This window comes from Sciurus vulgaris (genome assembly GCF_902686455.1).
Source record: "Sciurus vulgaris genome assembly, chromosome: 3".
Classification (NCBI taxonomy): Eukaryota; Metazoa; Chordata; class Mammalia; order Rodentia; family Sciuridae; genus Sciurus; species Sciurus vulgaris.
The window spans coordinates 114,737,756-114,755,805 of record NC_136463.1 but is presented as its reverse complement, the minus strand read 5'-3'; the positions used below and the strand labels follow the sequence as shown (position 1 = coordinate 114,755,805).

Below are 18,050 nucleotides of genomic sequence, written 5' to 3'. Positions count from 1 at the left end.
GCCAGAACGCTGTCCATACCTCTCTTCATTACACTAATTGCTCTGAAAATGAAATGTGACCTGTTTCCCCTTTCTTAGCCTACTTGGTTCGAGCTCTGCTATTTCATACTATCTGCCACGGGTCAGGGAAGGCTTTCCCCTCTTCCTCTGGTTATGCAGAGGATAAAACTGAAGTCCACAGCAACTGAACAACTTACCCGGGTCCCCCAGCCAGTGGGAAGTAGCCCAATGTCCCAGTGATTGGCCTCATTTTCTGGGGCGTCCCAGTGTCTGCCCTTTGTTCCAGCCAGGCATGCCTCCTCCCTGCCTCCATAGTGTTTCTCATTCTAACCTTTATGGTTTTTCTCACAGTTTCTTCCTATCCCAGGCAGCCTTTTCCTCTCAATATCCACCACCCTATCTGCACATATTTGACCTTCCATGCCTACTCAAGTTCCTCCCAGTCTCTCCTTTATTCTCACTGTCCTGCCCCTCATCAGAGATTGATATCGTTATCACACTCTGTTACCTGCAATCGATGCTGGCCAGCTCAAGCACTCTGGAGATATTCCCAAAACAATGTAGTCATGAGGCTGTAGGGAAGACGGACATAGCTTGTGATTGAAATCAGTATGGTCTGGTATGCTAAAAATATCGCCTTTCTGCATGTCTTCAGGCAGGAAGGCTGATTTCTACATATAATTACGTGCTAAAGACTGAGCACACACATTGGAATTTTCTCTTAGCCCACCTCTGGCTCCAACCTTCTGTATATGAGGTTTCCTCCAGTGATCCCCATGCCCCGCCCAAACTGCCTGGAAGTAACCTGACTGGGCCTCACCTTTTGCCATGCCAGGCACCTGTTGCCTCCAGTCCCAGCACTTCTCAAGTCCATCCATGCTGCAAAAGTATGCTGGGGAATTAACAACCCTAGGATCTCCTTAACCAATGGGAATCATGAATCTACAGGCAAATGTTATCCCTCTTGTCCTCATTTCTGAGGGTCTCAAAGGTTCCTACAGGACTGAGCCAAGGCGATCATCTTCATGTCTTTCCTATTTCACTCTGACCTTCAATCCTGGTCCTTGCTGGGCATTTCCTCCAGGGTTGAACTTTTCTTGGCACATTTACTGAGACTGGGTCAGCTCTACTTGAAAACATTGGTTTAGTAATGGCCAGTCAGCAGCTGAGACAGACAGTTCCTCTAAGATCCCACTACCTTACCTTACCTTTCCTTCCTTCCTTCCTTTCTTCCTTTCTTCCTTCCTTCCTTCCCTCCCTCCCTTCCTTCTTTCTTTTCTTCTCCCTCCCTCCTTCCTTCCTTCCTTCCTTCCTTCCTTTCTTTCTTTCTTTTTTTCTTTCTTTCTTTTTTTTTTTCTTTCTTTTTTTCTTTTTTTCTTTCTTTCTTTCTTTTTTTCTTCTTTCTTTCTTCAGCCCCCTTTTGCTTTCCTCCCTCCCCTAATGTTTTAATGACTACTGTCAAGGTCCTGTTTAGGATAGATGTTATTTTAGTCTGTTCCCAAGAGTATTAAATACTTTCAGTGTTCTGGTTATCTGAAGGGCTGCAGTTTGGACCATATTCAGGGTCGTCCTACTTACTAGTAGTTTAGGGACTAACTCTCGTTGGTTTAAGGACTAACCTAGAGCAAATCACTTCACCTTTCTGGGCGCAGTTTCTCAACTATAGGGTGGGATATTTTTCTGGATAATATAGGGATCCAAGGAGATAGAAGCGGGAGGGAGACTATTTTAAAACAGAAAGAAGGTCAACAATGGAAAAACCTCCAGTTTACTCCGGAGCGAGAAGGATGGAGACCAGCACGGGCCCCCAGGGGTCTCCAGTGCTCCACATTCCGGAGGAGTTCAAAGCCTCCCAAAGCGCCTGCGTTCACCAAGCAGCTCGATTTAATCTCAGCTGTCCGCCGCCGAAAACCTCAATGTTTACCCGAACCCCAGGCTTTGCAAAGCCAGATGTCAGACTTCCTGTTCCCGGAGATTCTCAGTTCGTTTACTCCCAAGTCCTTTTGGGTCTCCGGGCAAAAAGAGAACGCGGCTAGGAACCGACGAAGCGAGCACCCAGCAGCCTCACCCCTCCGCTCTCCCCACCCCAAAGGCAGGAATTTCTGGGATGGGCAGATGGTCCACTCCCTCTTCCTCCTCCTTCCCCAAGCCAGAGTGGGTAGGGCGGGGGAAACCCGCGACGTTCGCGTCTCCCAGCCCAGAGCCCCAAGTGCCTGCACACTGCGGCAACAAGGGGTGGCAGAGGGGGTGCAGGGGTGGTGAAGCCAGCGGAAGAGTGGAGCGCGGAGGAGGCTGAGGTCCCGCCTCCCGCATCGCAGCAGGGCGCTGCGGGCGCAGCTCTGGCCCCAGCAGGAGCCTCAAAGAGCGCTCAGTGAGGCCAGTGGTTAGCGATGCTGCTGCCGCTGCTGCTACCCTCGCTACTGCTGCCGCTGCTGAGGACCCCGCTGGCCTACGCCGCGGGTTTGGCGACGGCGCTCCCCGAGTGGCAGGGTGAGTGTCCCCAGGGCCGGGGAAGCAGATCGACCCCCAGGAGCGAGTAATGGTCAAAGGGGAAGTGAAAGGGGAAAAGCTGGGGGCGGGCAAGGGCAGCGGGTTTGAGTGGTGGCTGCTTGGCTGCGGTCCCAAGGCTCTGAAGACCAAGTGGTCCCTCTGCCCACTCAGCGCGGGGGGCACCTGGCTCCCAGGTTCGCGCATCATCCAGGTTCCTGACCCCAGGGCGCGGCGAGGGGCGGGGCCTGGAACCCTTTGACTCAACTTTGAGAGGGTCTCAGGCATTCAGACAGGCCTGGGATTAGAAGGCAGGAAAAGTTTACTTCGTCCCCTCCCAAAGCAAGCCCGGAAAGTATGCCCCGCCCCATACCGAGTAGCCCCAAGCAGGCCTTTCTGCTCTACCCTTTGGTTGGGATGGGGGGACTTCAATTTTATTAACACTTCTCAGACCAGGTAGGAGAGAGAAGCTCTGTGGTCCAGATGAATTATATGAGCTTGCACAAGTTTACTCTTTGCTCCTTAGTTTCTGTAAGTGGAATATTAGGGTCTGTAGTATCCATGGACCACTGAAGATTGTTACCCCCAAAACATTCACGTGCACACAGGGATCAATTCAGCAAACATTTATTGAGCACGTACCTACCAGTAAGGTTTTTAAAAGGGATGCGTAAGGAGCCCTAAAGAGAGGTTTCTGACCTGCGAGGTCTCTCATTCAGGAACAGGCCACCTCTAAGGTGGAGAAAACTGCATTCCAGAGCAAAAGTCTGTGTTTAGAGGAGTTAGGGGTAGTTAAACCAGGAGGAACCTCTTGGAAACCTCATCCTCTCTGCCTTTGTGTAGAAGTTTGGAGCAGCCGGGTAAAACAAGTTGTGATCAATGTCTGCATTTTTCTTTGTGCCTTATCAACATAGGTGTTTTTTGTTTGTTTGTTTGTTTGTTTTGAGATATTCTTTTCTGTACTGAACTTCCTAACACTTCCCAGAGGCTATATCAGGACAGGTTGAACAACACCACTCATTCGAAAGTGGCCAAAGGTCAGAAATAGTCTTACCTTCTTGGTCAGTTCAGTAAAAACTGTTCCTGTGCATGCACATAAGACCTCATAGGTATAGTCCATCCCAATGAAGAGTCTGCCATGCAGTGGTTATCTCTTTTCATTTTGACATGTGGGATTTCCCTGAGCACTCCGTGGTAGGTCAGGGCTGCAGCTCATATGACAGAAACTGGAACTGGGCCACACAGAGAGCAGGTGCTGGTGATCCTCTGAGCCAGAGTTAGCATGATGGGCTAATCCTTTCTATATGTGGCAGATCCAAATCCTGGCCTGAGATGGTTACTGAGTGCCTTCTTTTTAGTACTCAGGGGCACTCTGAAATCAGTACTCTGCTACCTCCGGTACCTACCTAGTACAGTTTGCAGATCTGAAGGAGTTCTGCACAGTCAAAGTAGATATTCTTCGCTATGAAAATGCTGCTACTGGTGTCCCAAAGAGCAGAGTGTGTAGTAATCCTCACCCAGGCTGATCTCCCAGACTGTAGTCACCTGCATTAGTGGAATTTCAAGTGTACTCTAGACAAGTTTGAAATCAAGATTTTATCTATACAAAGAGAGAAAAGTAAAATCTTAGTGTTGGAAAGGAACTAACACGTACACTCCAACCATACATTCTTTAGATGCAGAAGCTGAGGGTGCGGCTACCATGTAGTTAGCCTTTTTGGGGGCGCCTCAGTTTACCGTTGTGTTCATATACTACATCAATTCATCTTTAGCCACGATTGATATCCGCAGAGCAACTGAAAGAAAAATGCACTCATTTTTCTCATATCTGCTAATAATGAATATATAATAACTCACATCAGATTTTACATATAATATTTTTAATCTGAATTATTTGGTATGTTATATCTGATATGTACTGTTGATTGATCAGGTATGTATTATAAGTATACCAGCCTTGGGAGACAAATGATGGATTTTATTGTGCTGACTTTTCAATCATTTGTCAATAATTTTGTATTCAAAAATCAATAGATAGAATGTCAAATAGTAGTTAAGTTCATGCATTTCAGAGCCAGATTCTAAATTCAACCCCAGCTGTGCCACTTACCAGCTGTGTGACCTTGAGTAAGTTACTTAGCTGCTCTGTGCCTCAGTCTCCTCTTTTGTAAAAACAGAGGTAATAATAATATTTACCCAAGCATTGTCACTTTGTTGCACTGTCACTATGGCACCTCTGTCCTCTGGCCAGTTCAAACCATTCTGACAAATTGACAACCCTGTACCAATTATTCACCATTCTGAATACAAGTACAGTCCTGTACTTGGTATGTCTGGAGCCTGTCTCCTACCTCTAGTTGGCTATACCAAGGGACTGTATTGTGTTTGTTTCCCTTTACCCAGAATCTGGTCCATTCTTCTAACAAGGGCTAAAACTTGATAAGCAGAATGAAGACTGGTCAGAGCATCCTGGTGAAAGGTAGGCATAGTCATTGCTACAGGAAATGACCTGAGTACAAGAAAAAATTTTGAAGCCTTGTTGGGGATTGACTATCATAAATGTGAACTGGCCCCAACCAAGACAGAAGGAGTTTCCTCCAGCAGTGCTCAGCTTCCCAGCGGCAGGAGTGTGAGGAGCCCCAGGCTCTATCAGGCCTGGGAACAGGTAGGGTAGGCTCTTCTGAACAACCAGTGAGGAAGGGGAGAGAAGGTGCAGATGAGCATGAGGTCAGCTTGCTTGGCCATGGGGTGCTATGTAAAGAGAGAAAGTGAAATGGAAGGGATGGCATCTCTTGACATCTCTGCCAATGTGAAGAGAGACAAGTGACTAGAGGCCTCTGTCTTCCTTCCCTGTTAAGCATTATGTGCCTTTGTTGTCTTGGTTTGGTCTCGTCCAAAAGCAGTTGCTGAGATATGTACTCATTGGAACACAAGTAGTTTATTTGGGAGGTGATTCTAGAAAGTACAGTAAGTATCGAGGAAAGGAAGCAGAGAAAGGAAGTCTCTACAGGCAACTGGGGCTCGATTTCATAAAAAACTCTCTGGTGCCCTGTGTAGATCCCAGTAGCCCCCTGAGGGGCAGGAAACTGAGGTGTATACCCCCCCAATCCTGCTCTCATTGAATGAGGGTCACTCCTGGCACGTAAGTCACCAGGTTTCTGGTCTGCCTGAAACACTCTTAGAAAAAAGTCACAAAGTGAGCTGCAGTACATGCCTGTAGGAGAGTGAGCTCCAGGGTAGGGGTGTGAGTCCTGAACCAACAGAACCTGCTAGACTCTCCATGTTGGAGAGAGAAAATCGTGCATAGGCTATGACACAGTTCCCCAAGAAGCCGAGAGTCCAGAGACAGAAGCAGAAACACAAATTATTACAAAACAGACCCGTAGGTGTTATGATAACAGCAACAAGCAAAGTGCAGAAGGGATGCAGAGGAGGGACTGGCCTGGGAACTGGACACTCACAAAGGGGCATTTGTTTTCCTAAAGGCTGAGGAGGTAGCTGCCATATGGGAGGAAATATGAGAGAACATTCCTGGTAAAGCATATTTTATGGGAAAAACAGAATCATGTATTAGCAACAGTGAAAGTTTAGTGAGCTGAAAGATCCTATCTGAGCTCTTTTAGATGCAAGGGGAAAAGTCCACAGAAGGTCACTGGAGTTGTAAAGGCCCCAGGATCTCAAGAGGACCCAGGAATAGGTTTTCCTATGCAGCCAGGCCTCCTAGGACCTGGGAATTGGTCACTGGAATGAACCAGCTACTTCCTGTTTTGCTCTCAGGAGCTACATGGTGGCTCCTGCTGGTTCTTTCTGTTGTCTGGTTTCTTCTGCTTCTACTTGCAAGACTCTCATGTGTAGCTCCCACAGCTTCCTGGGAAGAGTCCCTCGACTTCCTAGGAGGAGGCTAGTCACACTGTTCCCAGCATGCTGGCCAGTCCCTGTGCTCTAATACTGAATTGAAGGCCTTCCCATGGCTAATTGGCCATGGTAGGGATGTGAGCTGCACACAGGGGTACTGCGTCATCAGGGCCTATGGATAGGGTAGATCCCCAGGGTAGGGTCAAAATCAGGACAAGAAGCTGTGATGTGTCTATATTTGGAAGCATGAGAGAAATGAAGAAGTAAAGAGTTTAGTTGGAGTCATTCTTGCTGGAAATAAAATCTGGGTGAGTAAATTGGGTACAGCAGAGGAGAACCTCATATTGGACAAAGGGGAACTAGATCACACTTTTAGGTTTAGGGATGCCATGGTCAGTTTGAGACGTGAAAAGGGTAATTGTGGAGAGCAGCAAAGAGATCGCCTAGAAAGTTCAAATTCAGCTGAGTCAATTCTAGCAGGAATGTTGAGGCGTTAGAAGTTCAGATTCAAGAAATAAGGTTTAAAAATAAAAAGGTAATAAAGATGTTGCAGAATAGGAAGAGTACTGGTAATTCAATGGAAATTCCAGGTTTTGGAGAGGGGTCCATTCTGGGTAGTGACCATATATAAGGTGTGGTTGTAGAAGTGGTCACAAAAGTGGAGAAAAAAGGTCCTCACAGCAAAGAAGGTCAAGGAACCAAACATCTAGAGCAGTATTAAATCTGGAGTCAAGAGCTCAGAACTCTCTTATTGGTGAGACACAATAAGAAGTGTACTTTGCACCAGGCACAGTGGCACATGCTTGTAATCCCAGCAACTCATGAGGCTGAGACAGGGGGAGCAGCAACTTAGCAAGGCTGTGAGACTCTGTTCCAAAATAAAGAATAAAAGGAGCTGGATGATGTAGCCCAGTGGTAAAGTGCCCCATAGCCCCCCAAAGCAATATATCTTACATCACAACCTGCAATACACACACACACACACACACACACACACACACACACACACCCCTATACATACCTGAAACAAAAATTTCCTTTAAAAAAAAATCCTTACCTAGTGTGACCTGCTGCCTCTTTTCTAGTTGATTCCATTCTGTTTTGTTTTGTCATGCTGGTCATGACACAATGCACTTGGCCAGAGTGCTGGGTCATCCATGGGAAAGTTAAAGACCATGGGGTGGGAAGGTAATGGGGGTGTGCTGCTATCAAAGTCATAGCAAATGTGGAAAAGAGTGGTTCAGGACAGTGGGGCCAAGTGGCAAGAAAAGGAAGAGGAATTACCACGTGGGGAAAGTTTCTGAGAGCCACTTCCTGGAGACAGCAGTGGGGAGCAGCTGTGGCCCCACAATTTCCCCAGAGCTTCCATTTCTAGCACAAAGGTAAAATTGCCCCTCTTCTTTGCTCCTAATATTTCCTAACCCTTGGGGAGTAGTTACTCTGTGCTGTTTTACGTACATCCCCACATAGAAGCCTCACAGCAATGAGGTAGGTGGTATTAATACCAACCCTTTTGCAGATGAAGCAGAGTTAAGTAACTTAGGCACATTCCCATTGGCATAAGTTACCTAACCTTTCTTCATCTGTAAAAGAATATGTCCTGAATCCTTCAGGCACTTGCTAGTTCAGAGGACCCCTAGACATAGCTATGTGACCCCATGACCTAGTTCACTCTGTATCCTGCTGCAAGGCAGGAACATGCAATTTGAACTTGCTGCAGGAGGAGCAGGAGGTTAGTTCCTTGCTTTCTGCAACTCCTCCCTTTCCAAACCACTAGTTCCACATGTGGGAGTGAATATTTTCATAAAGCAGAAATGTGCAAAGCTATTGATTTATTTATTGTGCTAGGCAATTCCTATGTCCCTAGGCAATGAGCCATTCCCTTAATCTGGAGATTTGAAATTTAAGTAAAAGCATGATCAGAGAGTGGTCTAGCTGCCCTTCCTGTTGGTGAATCACTCCAGCCATCTGGACATAGTTTCTGCTGTCTCTGTCCATCATCTTTCAGCATCTCTCCACTTTCTGGTTTTATATCCTGCCTTCTCAAATGGGCTCCTTTCCTTGTGAGCTTTTGCATATCAGAATAGATTTCCAACTTTCCTGGTCCTATTTATGCTTTCTCATTAATCCTTTAACCTCTTTTCCCATTGGTGTTGTCACAGTAACTGACACTACACAGTGCACATTCCTACCAATGCCCAGAAAGGTTGAGCTGCAGGGATAGCCCACATGTTCCCTCCACTCCTCTTCCTTGACCTAACAATGTGCTTATTTATCTCAGGTTTTCTGAAGCAACAGTGTCTTTGTGTTGCCTCTTCTGAACACATCCCTATGTGGCAAATCCTCATATAATCTATCAAAGTAAAATATTTAAGGCATTTATAGACACTCTCTCAATTTGTTTTCATAACTTATTCATGGAAGCTTTTTAGGAGATATTCCAATACACAGCTAGGAACATAAATTTTATAGCTCGAATTGATCAAAATGAAAAGAAATATTATTGTTTATAAAATTACAAAAGAGCACCTTATAAATACTGTCTCAAGACATTTAGGGAAAAATATTTTATAAACCCATCGAAAAAGTAGAGGATTATAATTAGGATTTCTATAATGTGGATTCTGTGATACAGAGCCAAACAAAACAAGAGGTTTCTACTTTCATGTGTGACCATATGACTTTTCAATTTATGATACTTTCCAGACTACCATAGTTTCAAAGAAATGTGTTTAAAAAGTTTTGCTATTTCTTACTTTCTGCTTTCTGCTCTTGAGAACTTTTCAATGATGAAACTATAAACAGGAAATTCAAAGTGATTATTTAACTGTAAACATGATCTTATTTTGCTGCTCTTTGGTACCATCCATGTTCAATCTCAGTTTGCTTTTATTCTCATTACCACTGAAGAACTGAGGCCATCTTATCAAGATACCAGGACACCAGCTAGGAACAGTGGCGCAAGACTATAAGCCCAGTGGTTCAGAAGGCTGAGGCAGGAGGATTGCAAGTTCAAAGCCAGTTTAGCAACTTAGTGAAGCCCTAAGCAACTTAGCAAGAACCTGTCTCCAAATAAAAAATAAAAAGGACTGGGGATGTGGCTTAGTGGTTAAGTGCCTCAGGGTTCAATCCCCAGTACAAAAATAAAATAAAATTAAATCCCATGTTGCCAGTACTGATAGGAACCTTATTTGTAGATGGAGAAACCAAGCTAATCTTCTAGCTTCAAACAGATCTACCCTAAGAGAAGGGCTCTGTAGTTTGTCAAAGTTTTGTTTTGTTTTGTTTTGTTTTGTTTTGTTTCCACAGTGTTAACTGTTTTCAAATAAGAACAGAGCAGGCTTCATGGGCATGAACCCGGTACAGTCACCCAGAGTCCCATGCTCAGGTTTGCTTAGGTTTGGTGCTCTGTAGTTTGGGCTCCTGGTTCCTTAACTTTTGAATTTTTGTGCCTTGTGTGAAGGGGCTCAGTTCCACCTGGTGAAACTTCCCAGGATGGGTTCTCAGTTACCACTCCTGCTCAACTGTCGCTGCTGCCTTCCACCCGAAGTGGCAACTACATTGCCTTGAGGTTTGGGGGCCAGAGACCTTGGGCCTGGGGCCTGGGATTGGACACTCTGTGGTATCGCAGGGCAGGACAAAGCAGCTGCTGCACCCCCTGAGCTGGCAGTCCCATTTCATGTTCTGTGAGGACTGTGTGGGAACCATCACCTGTGTTCCATCCAGGTACTGAGTGTGTGCCAAGCACAGCACTCACGGATGTTGTAATCCCTTGTGGGCCCTTGGAAAGGAGAAATTGATTTGACTTCCCCATGTCCAGCCAGTGCCATGCATTTTCAACTTACCCTGAACCCTGTGAATCATGTAGCCAGCCTGAATAAAAGGGATGGGGACAGTCACCCCCAAACATATGGTTTTGGAATGAGATCTTATTTGCAGATAGGGTCCTTATAGAGGTAAACAAGTTAAAATGGGGTGATTAGAGCTGGGCGCCATGGTGCACACCTGTAATCCCAGCAGCTCTGGAGGCTGAGGCAGGAGGATAGAGAGTTCAAAGCCAACCTCAGCAAAAAGTGAGACACTAAGCAACTCAGTGAGACCCTGTCTCTAAATAAAATACAAAATAGGGCCGGGGGTGTGACTCAGTGATCTAGTGCCCCTGAGTTCAATCCCTGGTACCATAAAAAAAAAAGGGGGTGATTAGAGTGCTCTAATTCACATGACTGGCATCCTTATCAGAAGGGGAAACTTGAACACAGAAATATGCATGGAAAGTAGATTCTATGAAGAGACATAGGAAGAAGATAGTCAAGGAGAGAGGCCTGGAGCAGATCCTTTCCTCAGCCATCAGAGGCAACCAAGGGCACCACACCTTCATCTTACATTCAGCCTTCAGAAGAGTGAGGAAATTAATTTTTGTCATTGAAGCCACATAGTTCATGGTACTTTTTTAGGGTAACCCTAGCAAACTAATATAGAGATTAATAATATGTCTACCATTAAAAGTTTGTTTTGCTTTTTTTGGTTTTAATTTCTACCTTGAACTTAAGTAAATATATGTGTGTGTGTGTGTGTGTGTGTGTGTGTGTGTGTGTGTGTGTGTGAAATAGGCATATAATATAAATATAGTATGAAATAGGCATATTCTTAAAGCAGTTAAGATGGATAGCTCAGTGTAAACACTTTTGCCTTCAGTAATGTCATATTATTTCCAGACTTGTTTTGGTTGATGGTGGAGCTATTTTCTGTTTTCGTTTGCTTTGGTGACCTAGTCTTTGTGTCATTTCCCCCAGGGCTTTAACATGCAGGCATCTGTGAGGAAAGTTGAACAATGTCTGTCTTCTCCTTTCGAGCCATAACTCCAAAGCTCCCTGGTGACTGAGATGATATGTTTGCAACACCATCTATAGGATAATAACAAAGCCACTGTGAATAATGGTTTTTATACCAGCAATGTCTTTTGGGTACTTTGCAGTTAAATAAAGGCCAAGTGATGGGGGAATAGACCATAAGCTAAAAGGAAGAAAAATGTTTTCAACTTAGTTTAAAAATGCATTGCTAAGATAGCGAGTTGTAGCAAAGAGCCAGGACAAAGAGAGTGGAACTGAGAGAATGGGAGCAAGAACCGCAAGGGCCCTGTGAATGGGTTAACCCTCCCACAGTGGTTGGTAACAGGCAATTTGAAGCCTCACAAAAGTGCAGCCCAGCGGAGCTGATTAAGCTGGGTTTCATTTTTCCCACATGTGAGAGAGTATTGTGTTCTTCTTGGAACTTGGAGCAGCAATTTGGGGAGATTAGAGAGAGAGGGGAAGAGAATATGTAAAAAGATTTAGCAAGAGGGGTCCCAAGGGCCTGTGGAGCTGCTGATTATCCAGGTTCAGAAGCTGCAGGAGAATAAAGAAGGCTCAGAGTCAAGGACAATGCTAGGACAGGAAAAGAGAAGGATGTCCTGCAACAGGAGGAGCGAAGGTGGCTGTCTTGCTTTTGTTTTTGTTTTTATTTGCTTGCTTGCTTTTTGTGGACCTGGGGATTGAACCCAGGGGCACTCTACCATTGAGCTAAATCCCAGCCCTTTTTAATTCTGATACAAGGTTTTGCTAAGTTGCTAAGGCTGACCTGGAACTTGTAGTCCTCTTGCCTCAGCCTCCCAATTCAAGAAGTTTTTTTTTTTTTTTTTTTTTTTTTTTTTTTTTTTTTTTTTAGGTACTTATGTAACTTTTGAGTTAATAGAAGGCAATTGACAAAAACCCAAAGACTTCAGATTGTTCAAAGACATACACCAAAACTTGGATGATTTGACCTAAAATGCACATTTTCATGCAGAAAGGGGTCAGAAGAGTGGGCACACTTTTCACATGGTCCAGTGAATCTGTTCTTTCAAGAACTTTACATGTGCCCCTTGCTGCCGGCATGGGAAATTCCTCACTTCCTGGTTTAGAAAGTCATGCGAAGAACCCAGATTTCTCATATTGCTCAGCAGTGAGCAGCTTACAACATCCCTTTATTGTTCACTGAAGGGGACATGACAAACCCAAATCTGTGATGCTGGAAAAGGCGGACACATCTCCAGAAGAAGCTGCCCACCTTCTGGTTACAGAGAGATGCCCTCCCCATTAACTTCTGGGCCCCATCCCTGCCAAAACAGAAATGCTATAGGAACAGCAAGAAAACCGACCAACTCGAGAGAGGCTGCAGGCAGGAAGTGCGTGAGTCCAGCATGAGCTGCGTGGGCAAATGGAGTAGAAGAGGTTGAGCCCAGGGGACTGGGCTAGGAGATTGAAATTGGGTTGCAGCTTGCAGGCTGTGGCTTCCTAATAGCTTGTCTTAAACATTGCACTTGACGTGAACCATATACTTGAACTTTTCCTTCCAGTTCTCTTAACACAGAGCAGCACAGGGGCCAGCTGTATGTGTGTAGTTGGATTCAGTGAACTCTGTCATAGTGAAATTTATTGAATACCAGGAAGCTCTTTGCTTTCTTAAAATGCCACCATAAAAAAATAGTATTTCTTTAGGAATTTTATTTTATTGTTTCAAGTGTTTTTGTTAAAAGTGCAGACACTTCATTGAGGTCTACCAGTTCAAACCTCATCCTAGTCACTTAACGCTCCAAACCTTCACTCAGCCAGTGCTAAAAGAAGAGTTGTCTCAAGTCAAAGACAGTATCAAAGGCAGGTAGAGGTATTGGAAGGGGTCCTAAGGTCACTTCCTATAGGAACCTCCAGTTGGCACTGTACATATCAAACTGTACTCTCAGCCCTGGGCTTTGGCCTCTGACATCTTGGCACTGTAGGGATTGGCAGGCCTCTGACTGTCCTTTGAATACTTGAAGTCAAAAAAATGATTCTTTACAACTACCTTTCCAGAATCTTCGTGTATTAGTCAGTTTTCTGTTACTATAATGAAATAACTAAGACTTGGACTTCATAAAGAAAATAGATTTAGCTCACTGTTCTGCAGGTTCAAGGGTATGGTGCTGGCATTGATTCAGCTCTGTGAAGTATCTCATGGTAGATGGCATCTTGGCCAAAATGCATGCGGGAGGGAGATCCCCCATGGCAAGAATGGAAGCCAGAGAGAAGGGAGGAGGCAGTTTTGTTCCTTTTCTAAACAATCCTCTCACCAGAACCAACCAGAATCCCATGAGAACTGCATCAGTTCTTTCCAAGGACAGCACCCTCAGTGACTTCATTACTTCCTACTAGGTCCCGTGTCTTAAAAATTCGACCACATTGCCACACTGAGAACCAAGCTCCCAACACATGAATCTTTGGGGGACACACTCAAACCATGTCCAACCGTAGCACAGCACGTTCCATCCATCACCTAATCCACTTACTTCTTCCCGGTATGCAGTGTCTCCCTGTTGGCTAGGTCTCACTGCTTCCTCTTGTCCTTTGCATCACCATTGGATCACATCAGTAGTCTCCAGACTCTTTCTCAAGTGTACTCAGGTACCATCTCCTCCCAACTAAGGGAGAACTCTGGGACAGGAGCTTGGTCATTTTTCTTTGATTGCCTTGGCACCTAAAACAATTCTGGGCACATAGTAGGTGCTCTGTAAATGTTTTTGCTGAATGATTCGCCACCCTGATTCATCTTTTACACCACAGCCTCAGTCATGTCTTGTCCTAAAGCTGCCTTTCATCTGAAGAATAATATTCAAACTTTTGAATAAAACTCAAGTTCTTCATAAAATGGCCCCAAACTACCTCTTTCTAACCTCACATTCTACTACTGTCAGTATCTTTTTTAAATTGTATTTTTTATTTATTTTAGATATACATGACAGAAGAATATATTTTGATGTATTTATGCAAACATGGAGTACATCTTATTCTAATTAGGACCCCAGTCTCGTGGTTGTACATGATGTGGAGATTCACTATGTTCACATATGTACGTAGGAAAGTCGTGTCAGATTCACTCCACTGTCCCTTCTGTTCCCACGCCCCCTCCCTTCCCTTCATTCCCCAGACTGTCATCACCCTGGAGCTGATTATTTCCATCATCTATGAGCTTTGGTGACATTCTCTCTCCAGAACGTCCCCTCTGCATGATCTCTTGCCTCTCCATCTATATATTGATGCTCCCCCCTCTCCTGACCACTGTGACAAGGACAAGAATCTTTGCCTGTCTTGTTCGTGAGTGTACCCCTACTGTTACAAACATCAGGTCCCTAATAAGTGTTTGTGGGTTGAAAATGCAAGGGGGTTGGTCGACTCTCCGATCTTCTACACTCAACCACTGCCTTTTCCCCTTGACTTCCTCCCCATTGTGCTCTCATCTCTTAGGTCTAAATATATTTTGGCATTGAGTTATAATTACTTATAATTACTTCCACCCATTTCAGTGATTGCCAAGGAGCATATGGGTGGCTAGAGGACCAGCACTGTGACATAGCACCATCCCCACCTGCTGGGGTCTAGCACATGCAGGATTAGGCACCCCACACACGTTGGTTGTTTGAAATTTCCAGAGACCTACTTCAAAAAGTTCAGCAACAATCTACACCAGTTCATTTTCTTCCTTCTACGTTTCTAGGTTACAAATAAATGCGTGTAAATACAGCTATGTCTAGACTGAATATGGTCCTCATTGGTTATAGGGGCCTAAAACTTCTAAGACAAAATAGATTTGGTGGGGACAGTAAAAGAATTGTTCAATCAAGTAATCCTTAGAGTCCCATCCAGCTCTGAAGCTCATGGTTTTGTGAGCTTCTGGGTAAAGTTAGTCTCCTCTCCACACCCATATTCCTGCAGCACTGTTCTGTTTTGTCACCCCTGAAAAATGTGACATCTCTTACCCCCACCTCTTACGTGACATCAGTTGAGGATCCAGTAAGATGTCTTTAATTTTGGTCTGTTTTCTTGTTCATGACTTTTATCACTTGTTTTTAAAGGGCTTATATTGAGTGCGATTATAGTGTTTCCTTTAGAACTAATGGAACTTCTTTCTATTTATTAACTAGGAAAATTTCCATGGTTTCAGAATAAACAGATACAGTTTCAAAGGACAGATATTTAGGCAAATAATTTCTCTATCTCTAGCATCACATATAGTGAATGCTTATTGAATTAATGAATGAATGAAATATTTTATTGAAATAATATGTCATGAAAGAAATTTCCCAAATTTAAGTTTAACAGTTGATCAAAGAAACATTCTCAGCCCACTCCTTAAAAGAGTACATGTTATCTGATGGCATCCAAAAATGGGTCCTAAAATCCCTATCCTCCTAGAAGGAAGTCAGAAGTAGAAAGTAGAAAAACTGTCTCCCATGGACTTTTTTTTAAAGGATGGAAATTAGCTTATAAGTTACTTCTAGTAAATTAATCCTTCTTCTTCTCCTCCTAAACTTATAATTATGAAGGGAAGCATAATAACATTTTCCTGCAAAGAGATTTAGTAATTCTGGCAGTACTTCATTAATCACTTAATCAGTGTTCAAGCAGAACTGATGTCCTTGACATATATAATCAATCTTGATTCCTCCCACATTTGATTTTCATCCTTTTGGAAATCCAGCAACTATGCACACTAAGGATTAGCAGCCCATTTCCACATTATAGTTTTGTTAGAGACAACTCATGTGCACATAGTAATAATCAGAATATTGATACTTATAGTGGGTTTCCTCACAGTCTGTTTGAAACAGTTTTCTCTTTAGTGGATTTATGGAGTGCTTAGACTCAGATTTTATTATAACTTAATGGGAAAATGGGATCAGGTCATTTATTAGCTTAATATATTTGGAGGTAGCATGTTTACTTTTATAAGTGATCCCCAGGTACTTGTTCATGAAACACTTTGTAGAACTTTTTCAGAGCTACATCCTATAGGCAGCTGACATGGGCATGTAATGGTACCCCAATATCAAGCAGCATGGACTGGGTTTGTCTGATATCTTCTGCTTTGGAAAGGTGTTGCTCTCAGAGATCAAGCAATCTGCCCACTTCTGTTCTCCAGAGCTCTTAGCCACTGGGCCAGCTATTCTACCTATCTGTGTTAGGTATATTAACTGAAGCCCAGATCTGGATATATTTGAAAGTATATATTAAGTAAAAGCTAAGCTACAGTACCATCATAGTAAAATAATTATCCTTTAATGAAAAATTAATGGAACTCTGAGCTAGCTAGAAAGTAATTAGTAGATTACAACAGAAATTAAAGTTAACATTCTACCCAGGCATGAAAAGGTGAAAAGGAGGGTTGGAAGGAAGGTTAATTATCAGAGTCCAGATCACATTGATGAAAGGTGGATTAGATTTTGAGTGACTATTACTAATAACCATATAGACGTGGCCTTCATTAGGAAAACAAATTTCCTGATCTAAATGAAATCTCCCTAAAACCATTCATTCTCTAACTCCCCCCCACCACTGCCACTCCCTTCTCTTTTGCTTTGATGTATGGTGATCAAAGCAATTTTCTGACAACTAATTTAACTTCTCAAACACATGACTATAAGAAAGGTTATCAATTATTAAATGAGGTATGGCTTTCATTAATACATTGACAAATTTTTTTAATGGTGTCTTAAGTGATTTTGGTTACCATAAATCCATTCTCCTTGGCCAGATTAACTTTGGAGAAACCAAAGAAGTTTACCAAAAGTGAAGCATTTTTCCCTAACACCCAAACATGAGGAGGTTCATTCTGCACTATTCCAAATCTCTTTAAAGACGTATCTTGCTCCTGGCATGACAAGACCCTCCCTAAACCCTGGCCATTGTAAGGGAACCTGATTATGTGCCTTGGGAGCTCTGAAATAGAATCTAAGATGGGAGCCTAGCTAAGGAGAGAGCAAAAGAGCTCTCGGCCCTGACCAGACTTTCAGAGCAGAGGGGAGCTTCAGCAACCATGGGCCTCAACAGCAACTACTGGAAATTTCAGTCAACAATGAGCACTTACTGAGCTTGGACATTGTGTTCAGGATACTCTGTGCTTGGACATGATTGTCATCTTCAAAGTCATGATTATCTTCTTCAAAAAATGAAGACATGATTATTATCTTCAAAAAACCTGTGAGAAAACACAGTCATAATTATTGTGCAATAGATGACTTCCAGTCACCAGCTTGAGGTAAAGTCAGGTAACTGGCAGGAAGATAGCATATTCCCTGGCTGGGCCCCACTAGCTTTTGCACAGGAAACTCACCCAGATTCCTTCTTCTGGCTCCAGAGGGAAGAGTTCAGGAATATGTCACAAAATGCCTGCTTCCTCCACATGCCTATGTGTACTCTGGTTTCTACCACTGTCATGATGCTCCAGCACCTATCTTTTATCTAGTTGTGAGGGCGTTAGCTAGTGTCCTGCATTCACCTGCTGCCGCCAGTCCCATGCAACCAGGCTACTCCTGAAAAAGAAAATGTTGCCACCTTCCTACTCCTGATGGATTCAGCACAGTGAGCAAAAGTGGAGAAGGATTATTTTTTTTTGCCAGCATGGGAAATTGTCCAGCACTTTACTATATCCTCTTGGTGGTAGAGATTTTCATTTCAGTAGCTCAGCTGTCATGTTCCTAACATCCAGGCATTTGTTTGAATAAAACTTAAAGTATCACCACATTCCTGGACCCCCAACGCCCTTCCCCCTTGTGCTGAGTATCATCACTCTCTCTCCAGTTGGGTTAAGTGCTTTCTCTCATCAATACCACCAAATGATTGACAGGTAGTTTTGTTTCTCTATGGCCAAGGGAATCTTAG

The 18,050-nt window shown here is 43.8% G+C and overlaps 1 protein-coding gene across 1 annotated transcript in view; it reads left to right on the top strand.

The window, feature by feature from the left end:
- The first annotated feature begins 2,049 nt into the window (after positions 1 to 2,049).
- Positions 2,050 to 18,050, top strand: part of PLA2R1 (phospholipase A2 receptor 1) — a 142,083-nt gene continuing 126,082 nt past the window's right edge. The window contains 1 exon segment of the mRNA XM_079131752.1: positions 2,050 to 2,490. Coding sequence (XP_078987878.1) covers positions 2,391 to 2,490 — 100 coding nt within the window. The 5' untranslated portion in view covers positions 2,050 to 2,390.